The following is an 11,183-nucleotide window of genomic DNA, read 5'->3' on the forward strand; positions in this document are numbered from 1 at the left end:
CTGGGGTTACAGAGCAATCCTGACTCCTAATGTCTCCCAGTACTCTAACCGGATGTAAATCTGATCTAACACTCATTTGCAGCCACTGATTATGCCAAGGCAAAACTGCTCTGAGATCTACCCAATCTACCCAATCACCCAACATGTTTTTCTCCCTTCTTTAGATGCAGTTGTTGTTTGAAGGTGCAGACCACTGACCTGACTCATTGTTTTCTTTGCCTGTCAACTAAATACAGCATATTTTTTCCCTGTAGACTAAGCACAGCTCTCCTGCTACAGGGAATGGCAGCTGGATGAAAAGGAAACTGCACAGGATCAGTTAGGAGCTGGAGATGTGATGTGGACCACAGGGAGTTAACAGCAGGTGAAAACCCACAGGTGACTTGTTTCCACTAATATTTTAAAGTAAGAGCTCTCACTATTGTTATCTGTCTTGGAGAAAGGGGAAAAAAAGAACCCAAACAGCCTTTGTGGCAGTGAAGACAAAGCATTGCTTGGTGGGAGATGTACCAAATGGCATAATGTGTGCTGGGTTTTATGGGCCTGGGTAATGTGAAGTGCAAAGCAGGCTTGGGGCTGGAGCTGCATTATTCATGGAGGAGCTTAAATATTTCAGTGGGAAGCTGAGGTGGGGAACATCACAACAGTGTACTGTTCTCTTTATTCCCCTAAAATCATTGCTTGTGTTGCAGAAGGCAAGAGGGGGATATGGTGCGGTTTTTTTCCTTTACATGTAATGCCACACACTGACACATCCCAGGGAGAAGCAGGATAACAACAGCAGGGAGGGTAAAGCACCTTGGAGGGAGAGGGAATAGCCTCATTGCCCCTCAGGGAAATACCAGCCCTGTCTTTAGAAGAGGAACAACTCAGCTCCTGGCATTAATTTTTGGAGATGATTCATTAGTTCTGCTGTGCTTGAAGGGGCCAAATCAGGAGGAAGGGGACAAACCAGCAGACAGGGAAAGTTTCTTGCAGTTTTCCCTCCTAGAACAGCAGCACTATTTCCCTGTTACTCTCTGGTAACTCTCCTGTGCACAACTTATTCCATCAGGGGCAATGGTTGGTAGGCAGTAGGGGCACTGGGAAGCCGCCTTCGAACCCTAAATTGCACTATTTGCGGCTATGAGGCGAGAGCAGTGAAGGGAAGGGGCAGGTGAGCAGTCAGAGCGGCCTGTCCCAGCCCTGTTGCTCCGGCCTCCTGTGCAGATCCACTGCTGCCATCAGCCGGCGAACAGAAACCAGCACAGGTCCCGATCCCCTCCCCGGTGCGAGGAGAGCTAAAGCAGGCACACACCACTTATGCCAAACTCTCTTTTGTTGCCGTTTTCATTCTGAAGAGAAGCCTTTGGCACAAAACTGCAGCAGATGGGATGCTCAGCCGCGGGGAAGGGCTGGACCCCTCCAAGCAACACTGGCCTTTAAGTGCTGCTTTATCCTCTCCAACACCAGAATCCCAGAAGCTGGAGGGTGGAGTGAGGGTATAGACTCTAGACCCCAGGTGGGGTATTTTGGAGTTCAGCAGAAGTGGGATTGCTCAGGCAGCTCCCTGCACACTATTCATGCTGTACTGAAGTTGCATCAGAGCCATATACCCCATTCAATGCAGAATAATGGAATCATTTTGGTGGGAAAAGCCCTTGAAGCTCATGAAATCCAAGCCCACCACACCTTGCCAAGCCCACCACTAACCTACAGCCCCCAGCACCTCAGCTCCACAGCTTTGGGATCCCTCCAGGGCCGGGCACTCCCCCAGCTCCCTGGGCAGCCTGGCACAGGGGCTGACACCCCTCTCAGGGAAACAGCTCTGCCTCAGCTCCAATCTCAACCTCCCCTGGGGAAACTTGAGCCCCTTTCCTCTTTAACTTGTTCCACAGAACACAGTGACACACACACATCCCATGCCAGAGCTCTCAGCTTCCTCCAGCAAGAGCTTTTCCGAGGGCCAAATCCTGAGCAGCTCCCTCAGGATGCCCTCACTGCCTGGTTAAATACAGGACCACAACATTTACCTCCTTGGAAATGCTGCAGTGCTCTCATTTGGGACTGCTACAGACCCCAAAGCCAACCTTGAGGCCCAGTCCTGACCCAGCCTGGCTTGGAGCCCCTGACCTAGAAGTGAACTTCTCTATAGCCAATATGCAGTCTCCCACTGAGTTTATTTTCTAGGGTGGCACATCAAAGACTGCTGTAAGGAGCAAAGCTATCAAAGGCTCAGCACCCTAAGAGTGATCCAGCTCACTTTTATGTTTACTTTTAGCAAGCACACTCCTTCCTATTGTCCAGCAATTGTTTTAAAAGGGATGATTATCAGCTCTCCACATTAACAGCATGTATTGGGCAATGCTGCTCACAACGTGCTGCTCTCTGCATACTGCACGTTCCACACGAGGGACAAAATACTCTGTGGAGCAAAGCCCTTAAAGGCTGCCCACATCTTGGCTCAGCAGCAGGGCTGGTTGGATTACAGCAGAAGATGCTGTGTGCTCTACAGCAACTCCTCAGCCTCCTCTCCCCTCCCCTCCCTCCCCTCCCCAAAACCTGCCCTATGCCAGCCTCACGTGTCACACGCTGCAGTGATTCAGATGGGCAAAGCCTCTGGGGCTGAGACAAGGGCTCTCAGCTCCTTCCTGCATCCCTCACGTGCTGGTTTGTAGTTGAAATTCTGCTGGCTTTAGTGGAGTTCTTTGCGAATTTCACTTGATTAACCAAAAAGGGCTTCTGTGACTGCCTGATCATGGGAATCACCCATCAATAGCCCTGGAAAACTGCCATCTAGCAGGAATTAACTGACAGCACTTTGTGTCCTCCCATGGGTTTGGAAGAATTGAAAACCTCCTTTATTTCCCCTCCATAGTGACCTACACAAAGCTGACCATGGACTCAAAGGGCTGGTGGACATGTCGCCTTTTCAGGTCCTGGGATCTCAGCCCAGTCCCTCAGGACTGGCATAGAGAGCAAAAGAATAAGGAAACAGGGGCCAAAAGATAAGGGTCAGTCTTGCAGTTGAAGCAGCCGGTTGGCACCTGGGAAATCCAAGGTGAGGCTCTGGCCCTCTCCCTCCAAACGTGTTGGAATCAGCTGCAGCTCTAAGGACTAATTTGAGCTTCTGCTCTGAGTGGCTCTGCGTAAACTGCTCCCCCAGCCTGCTGGCATGTTGGAGGCATTATCTGGTATTTGGGAAGCTCTTCAATCCACATAGCTTCACAGGTAACAATGAAATATGGTCCTGCTGTTTAGATTCAAACTGCAACAACAGAGAGCTGAGCCCAGTTTGGTTGGATTTTCCTACGTGAATTCCCTGAGACAGGTGACAGAGAAATATGATTCATCACATTCATCTGCCAGGTTCCAAGACAGCTCTTCTTTTTTATCTAAGCAAATGGGGAAATGTGAAAGGATTTTACCCAGCTGACTTTAGGGTGGTTTTGCTTTTACTCCACATTTCTGTTTTCAATAAATACTTTAGGACAAAACCATCCCCTGCAGCACAGACAGGCAAAGGACACGAAGGCGTTAAATCCTCCGGGGGAAGGGGGCAGGGGCAAGAGATAAATAGTTTACTTCTATTATCTTTACCATATGTTCCATTCCAACTGGATACACATAAACAGCACGTAATCTTCCAGCTCAGCTTTAGACTCTTTGAAGTGACCTGACCACACTACTGATTTATTTCAGACTAACCTTTCTCTTTGAACCCTGGGTCAAGGTTAATTCTATAATAAAACATACCTCATACAGCTGGCTTTTCCAGCGGTGCTGGCAAGTAACGAACCCCTCAGCCAGAAGCATTTGTTTCACTGCGTGTAGTATTGTATTTCTATTTTCTCTTCCCTGTATTAATTTCCTTCACAAGCCCTAGTTAAGGGTGAAAAAATATCTCTTTTCTGGTCCATGAGATCAATTTTAAATACACTGGAGTTAAATGAAGACATTTAAGCCACATTTCTTCCCTGAAATGCACCCACCAACACCAGAAAACTATTTTTATTGCAGCCTGTGCTAAATAATCAGATCTTCCATTTCCTAAGCAGCCATACAGCCACGTTCTTCAAATCCTTCCACTGGCAACCACCCTTTCAGAACCTTTGACAAAACCTTCTTTGCCCTGAATTCTGGCATAGGTGGACCTGCTGTGGACTGGGTGAGCTCTAAAGGTCTCTTCCAACCCCTACCATTCTGTGATTCTATGATTTTGCAGGTCCAAGCCAGCAGTGGGCTGGTGTTCAGCATCACCAGCACAAAAAGGTGCACCTACCTCAAAACTGGCACCAAAAGCTTCACCTCCACCTTAGGGGCTGCTTTGGAAAACCAGGTTTTAGTCTGATGTTGGCTGAGCAGCCATCACCCTGGACCAGTAGCCATGCAGCAAATCTGTTATCTCGTCAATACCCATCAGTGTTGGAGGCAGCTGGGCTGGCTGGAACAGGAGTGCTATCCATTTGGAATCCCAGTGGTAGGCAGGAGGTTTGGATCAATGCTCACAGAGTCTCCATTAACTATTATGATGCCAGTGATGGTTTAGACCTACTTTGGGTTCATTTCTTTATGCCAAGATAATCTTCTTACAGTCTTACAGGACAATCTTACAGGGATATAAGAAGTGGCAGAACCTGGGTTCATTCTTTGAGGCTACAAGCTTGGATGATAAAGGGAACCGCTAAGGAGTGATGGCACCTGAATGCTTTTGACTTGCTGTCACCCAAGTCTGTTAAAATTAGCGCTACATAAACCAAAGTTTTACACAAAAAAGCAGTCTTCCAGGATGATTGTTCTGGCTGATCAGCATCGCTGTTTTGCATGAATGAGATGCTAAAGCTGGGAGTTTGGATCTGCTGGGCCACAGTGCAACTCCCATCCCAGCACACTGCCATCCTTCAGGGTCACCATCAGCTGGCACTGTGGGGACCGAGAGCTGGGCTCCAGCTCCACATCCTCCCTGCCCCACGGGCCACAGGCCTGGCCTGATCTCCTGCTGAGGGAAGGCAACATCATCCCCCAGCTCCGTACCCTCTCCTGCTCTCTACCTGAGGGAATGGTTCCATTTCCCCCGGTACCCCTCTCCCGGCCTCTCCCTGAGGGGAAAGCGCCATTCCCTCCCCAGGCCTCTCTCCTCCCCGTCTCCCAGCAACAGGCACAGCCGCCGCCCCGGCAGCCCCGGCTGGGCAGGAAAGCCCCGGCGCGGCGGAGCAAGGGCGGAGCAGAGCGGGGCGGAGCCAGGCCGCGGGCGAGGCGGAAGGGGAGAAGCCGCCCGGCCGGCAGCTCTCGCCGTGTGCGGAGCGGCGGTGGCTCGGCAGCCTCCGCCGGGCATGCCGCCGCCCGGCCCCGGCCCCGGGCTCAGGGAGGCGGCGGGGAGGGACCCGCTGGCCGCAGACCTGCGGTGCAGCCTCTTCGCCGCCGCGCTGCAGAGCTACAAGCGGGACTCGGCGCTGAGGCCCTTCCCGGGCCGGTACGCGGACGGTGACACCAAGGACTTCGAAGGCCTGGTGAGTTGCCGATGCCCCTGGGCCCGGGGTGTGTATCCGAACCGGGAACGCGTTGTTTTGCTCCGGTTTTGCTCCTTTCGCCTGGCGAAAGGGATGGATGGGTGGGAGAGCCCAGGCCGAGCATGGCCGGGCTGTTGTGGGGGAAGCAGCTGGTGAGGTTGCCCTCAGGGGTGAAGGCAGGGGCGGCGCGAGGTTACGAATAAAACAAGGTGACTTGTTTATCCACTCAAAGAATCCAGAATTTAAAGTCCTCTTGTGATTCCGACCAATAAACCTCCACGTGGAAACTTCCCAATCCCGTGTTGGGATACAGAGCGTCTTAAGAGTGAAATTCAGCTTGATTTTGAAGGTATTTTGTGTGGCCTGAACATCCTCTGTGTTCATCCCACTGCAGATGCTGCATTGGGACACGTTGTTTTCTTTCAGGACCTTGTTTGGTTGCTCTTGTGTATACCTTCGATAATATTTGGTAAATACTAGTATGTCATAACTTATCTGGTACTTGTTTTTAGGACAAATGACAATCTTTCCCCCAAACTGGATGTAAATGTCTGGATCTCACAACAGAAACTGCTTTTCTTTTTACAGCCTCTTAGGGTGGCATATTGTTTTGTTTTCACTAGAGGTCTCTGTTTAATCATAACGAAAAGGAGCTGGTACTAAACGCCCGTCTTGTCAGCTTGCAGATACCAATGCGCTGCCGAGCCTGAAAGAACTTATACAGTCTCATCCAAACACAGAGAAAAGGAGCTGGGATTTGTTTAGTTGGATTTTGTCACCTAAGGTCTTCATGATACAAAGTACTAAGAAACAAGAGGTAACTTGAAACTCTGAAAGCCTCGATTAGAAAATGTCTTCTAAGGCAAACTCGAGCTTCAAAGAGGACTTTCTGCTGCCAGAAGTTAGCTGGTTGTTGGGGGAGCTCTTCAGTTCAGTGTGAATGCATGTTGTTCTGTATACAGAGAAGGTTGTTTGGTTTGGGGTGAGTTTTTAAATAAATGGTTGGAGGAAATAGTTTATCACTGTCATTAGCTGATGCTGGACAGTAGTTGTAGTTGGGTTATGCCAATTAATGTGGCATGTACATACATGTTCTACACCAAGATAAGTCATAGAGCTAAATCCAACCTCTTGCTGGGAAAGATAACTTTGTACCTTTACATGCTGACCCAAAAAGAGGAAGGTTGAGAGCCACTGAGGAACTTCAATAACAGGGATCTAAATAGTTGTAGAGATCAGCAGCAAGATGAAAACAACTTCTGCTTTCACTAGTTTTCGCCTCTTTTAGGATCAGCTGATGATCAATCTTAGTAACTGAAGGAGAATTGTGATATTGTTCTTGCATCATCAGTTGATTTATCGTCACAGTTCAGGTTGGGGTGGGTTTTTTTTTTCCTGGACATTAAAGTTAGGACTGGACTTTGATAGCAAGAGACTGTCCTCTTACTCCTGAATTGTGACAGTGCTGAATTCTAAATGCAGAAAGCTCAATCAGAGCACATACAGCAACGTGAAAGACAGAGGGATAGTAAGCAAGGTTTCCATCCAGCAGCCAGACCCCATTAACCAACACTTGTGTTCCTTCCTGTTCTTAAGTATGAGAAGATCCAAAAGCTCACACGGATGTCTGGGGCTGCAGTTCCTGCTCCTGATTACCTCTTTGAGATCATATATTGTGATCAAATGAACACCAAGTTTGCTGAGATGAAGGGCGAGCGGGACCTCATCTACGCCTTCCACGGGAGCCGCCTTGAGAACTTCCATTCCATACTGCACAACGGCCTGCACTGCCACCTGAACAGGGTGAGGGCTCCTGCCATTGCCACTGTGTTCCATTGCTCACTTGCAGCTCGTGACACATCCTAAAAACAGGCTCCTTTAGGGGTATGAAGGGTGCTGATGGTCTTGTGCTGCTGTCTTGGCCTCGGTGTAAGCCTTTGTGGAGGCTGTGGTGGATTTTCTAGTGCTGCCTGAGGGTTAAAACTGGAAGTAGCATGAAACCCTTTTCTCCACTGTGACAAATCCCAGCTATCCTTTGCTTCTCTGTGAGGAAGTGTAATGCCTCTGAAAATACTGCCTGTCTGACAGCCTGCTGCTGGAAAATGCCTGTCACAAAGGAGGAGGAGAGTGACCCATAGCTAACACGGGGATTCACCCTTTCTGCCTGGCCTCAAGTTTAGGTCAGCTAAGCTTTAGGTGCTACTTGCAGATGGAGTCTTCTCTAAATGGCCTTGTTAAGGGAGACATCCTGTAGGATTTGCACCTCTTCAATGGTAAAGCTGTTTTTTGTCACCTGTAAAGCAGCTTTGACACAGCAGCAGCTTCACCCTCCCAGTCAACCCGGACTGTGTTTTCCCCCTCATGTTCTTTATGAAAAATGACTTATCAGCTGCAGTGGACTTACGGGGTTAATAATTTTAGCCAGTGTGGCAAATCCTCTGTTTCAAAGTTACTAAAATGGTTAAGATTTGAGAGGAATTCAGTTGAAAAGTACTTCCCTCTTTTCCATGGATTGGAATGTAAAGCCTTGCCTTGTTGATGGAGGGTGGATTATTTGAGCACTGGCAGTCTCAATAAATCACTGGAATGGCTTTCACAGCAGCACAGTCGTGTTGATGTCAGATACTTAAACACGGCAAACTCAATCCAAATCTGAGAAGGCATGAATCTGTCCACACCAAGGGCTGTGCCAGGCACCTAATGTGAGGGATCATAGAATGGATCTATGGGATGGGAGAGAGCAGCTGTCCCACCCCAAGGAAGTTGTGCCAGGACAAAAACAGTACATGGACTAGGCCCAGCATGGGGCAGAAAAGCCTTTCTTCATCTATCTTCAGAAAGTCTGAAAGTAAAGAACCCTTAAATGTTGTTTATAGTTTGTGCTACAGGGTTTTAGGATGTATTTAGGGCTACTAAGATGGTCAGGGATCTGGAACGTCTCTCATGAGGAAAGGCTTTGAGACCTGGGACTGTTCAGACTGGAGAAGAGAAGGCTGAGGAGGGACCTCATCAACACTTAGTAGCACCTAAAGGATGGGTGGCTAGAGGATGGGGTGACACGTTTTCTGCAGTGCCCAGTGACAGGACAAGGGGTGATGGACATAAACTGGAACACAAACAGTTCCACTGGAATGGGAGGAGAAACTCCTTTGGTGCTGAGGTGAGGGAGCCCTGGCTCAGGCTGCCCAGGGAGAGTGTGGAGGATTCTTAGGTTTCCAAACCCACCTGGACACATTCCTGTGCCCCATGAGTGAGGGGAACCTGCTTTAGTAGGGGCTTGGGCTGGAGGAGTTCTGAAGGCCCCTTGCAACCCTCATCATTGTATGATTTTATGAATTCTGCTCCATTTCAGACATCTCTATTTGGTGAAGGCACTTACCTCACCAGTGACCTGAGCCTGGCTCTCCTTTATAGCCCTCACGGCCTCGGTTGGCAGCGAAGTGCCTTGGGCTCTATCCTTAGCTGTGTAGCTGTTTGCCAGATCATTGACCACCCAGATGTAAAATGTCAAGTGAAAAAAAAAGGTGAGTCTATTGCAGTAAGAACTGTGTAATTCATCTCTTCTTTAGCACTGTTTGTGTTCTGCTTTGGTTTGGTGCAGTGCATGGAGTGTGGCCATCCTTTAGCAGAAACTGGCTGCTGAAAGATCTCTTTTCTGATTTACTCCTCAACAAGCACCCAACAGCCTCATCATCTGTGAAGCTTCTCCTAAAAGAGTGTATTTAAGAGGCAGACAACATTTTGGTGGCATCATTTGTTTTTGCTGGCTCCAGCAGCACAATAAAAATCACATTCCGTAAGGCCTGATGATTTCACCTGTGCTGGTGGAACAGCAGCATCACAAATGATGGGCTTTAGTAGAAGCTTAAGAGGCCTCTGCTCAGATTGTCCCTCTCAGGGCTCAGTCCTTCAGCTTGTTTTTCTTTTCCTATTAATATTAGCAGCTCCTCAAGCACTCTGGGGGTGACCTGCCTCTGTCTCACCCTACTCTGGGCCCTGATGCCACCCATACCAAGGATGACTGGGAGTGGTATAGCCTCAAGCAGACCTTTCAGTCTATTCTTGGATGCTGAGGAATTCAGGGGAATACCAAGACTGGAGCTTTGGTTATCCCATTCCCACTCCCCTGGCAGGGTGGTGGTGTGGGTTGGTCACTTTAATTCCTTTAAGTGGTATATATCTTTGGGTTTTGCCTTTCTGCACTTCCAAAACCTCTTCTTTTCCCTTCCCATTCAGATTCAGAAGAAATAGACAGAAAAAGAGCAAGAGTGAAAAACAGCGAAGGGGGTGACGTGCCACAGAAGTACTTTGTTGTCACAAACAATCAGCTTGTTCGAGTTAAGTACCTGCTGGTATATTCACAGAAACAGCACAGGTAAGAGTTCAGCTGTCTGGAGGGATGAGCTGCCTCTAACAGCCAGAGCAACACAGCTCATTTTGGAAAAACAACAGGAAACAAGCAAGAGAGGGACACTGCACTGCCAGAATTCGTTTCCTGTGGAAATGAGGCTTTAAACCATCACGTTGCCTCTGTCTCACTCCCAAGGCTCAGCTAAATGCTGCTTCACCAGACCCATAAGCACTGAGTATCTTTCAGAGCTTCAATAACCTGCTTGTGGCAGGAAATGGGGAGTTTGATGAGTGCAGTTCTTAAAACTCTGCCCTCATCTATCCTTCACCCAGCTCATCCACATGTCTACAGGCCAGGCAGTTCCAGCTCAAAACCACAGAGAAAGGTGTGAACATGGGGAGAGGGGACAAAGAATAACAAACCCTGAGGTACTGTTTGCCAAGGAGCTGGTGCACCTGTGACAGAATTCATGTCCTTTTCCCTTTCCAGACCTTCCAGTGAATCTTCCTGGCTTTCCAGCCACCGTTTTGCCATGATGATGCTCCTGTACCTCCTGCTGCTTCTAGTGATAGGGGCCAGCAACTCCCCAACCTTTGTCTACTACTGGCACAGAATGTTTGACTCTGAGAGGTGAATTACTTGAGCTGAGGAACTCTTCTTATTTTCACCATGTGCCTTAATAAAAAGCCAATGTGCAACATGCTGTGGCTGTTGCTGAGCTCTGGAAGGAGGGATGCCTGGAGCTTTTCACTTCTCTCATCAATACATCATCTTCACATTAGTGGAGGACATAGAATACATTATCCTCCATTTATTCTGATTTTCTCTTCCTGGTGATTCATGAGGATGCCCAGTGCAGCTGGAAGGGATCACAGTGGTGGAGCTGAACACAAACCAGCTGCTAAGGATTCACAGGAAAAGTAAGTTAGTTAAAATGACTGAGAACTGAGTGTGGAAGCATGTGGGTGTAACTGTGTCCTGTCAAACTGAGGGATGTTTGCACAAGTTGGAGAGGAAGGTGTTTATATCAAGCAAAGCAACCTGCAAAGAGTCTTATCAGTGTGAATTTAGTGATGTTGAGCACGTTAGCATTGCAGATGGGATCAGTATTAAAGCTAACTTTGGCCAGGGGGTTTTGTATTGGAGCAGTATGATTGTAAGAAAACAACAAGAAAGAAAACTGCCACCAAAATGGAAGAAGTTCCATTCCATTAGAATGGTTCCTAAAACATTTACAGGGTTTGTGGTCTCAGCCACAATCTGTCTTGTCCTTGCTTAGTGTGCAGATCGAGCAACCTCAGGCCTTTCAGCTTCAGTACTGAATAAAGATCTTTCCTGTCAAA

The 11,183-nt window shown here is 48.4% G+C and overlaps 1 protein-coding gene across 2 annotated transcripts; it reads left to right on the forward strand.

Moving 5' to 3' along the window:
* Window positions 1-5,242: 5,242 nt before the first annotated feature.
* PARP16 (poly(ADP-ribose) polymerase family member 16) lies at window positions 5,243-11,183 on the forward strand. 2 transcript variants are annotated; one of them, XM_010199829.2, is made up of 6 exons: window positions 5,243-5,489; window positions 6,169-6,306; window positions 7,086-7,292; window positions 8,842-9,013; window positions 9,726-9,864; window positions 10,330-11,183. In XM_010199829.2, exons 1-6 carry the CDS (start codon window positions 5,313-5,315, stop codon window positions 10,472-10,474), a joined length of 978 nt encoding a protein of 325 aa, XP_010198131.2. In that variant the 5' UTR covers window positions 5,243-5,312; the 3' UTR covers window positions 10,475-11,183. The 2 variants fall into 2 exon arrangements, with proteins under 2 accessions (XP_010198131.2, XP_061855785.1); XM_061999801.1 differs by having other exon boundaries at window positions 9,726-9,826; window positions 10,330-10,423.

Source organism: Colius striatus, chromosome 7 (assembly GCF_028858725.1).
Source record: "Colius striatus isolate bColStr4 chromosome 7, bColStr4.1.hap1, whole genome shotgun sequence".
Lineage (NCBI taxonomy): Eukaryota > Metazoa > Chordata > Aves > Coliiformes > Coliidae > Colius > Colius striatus.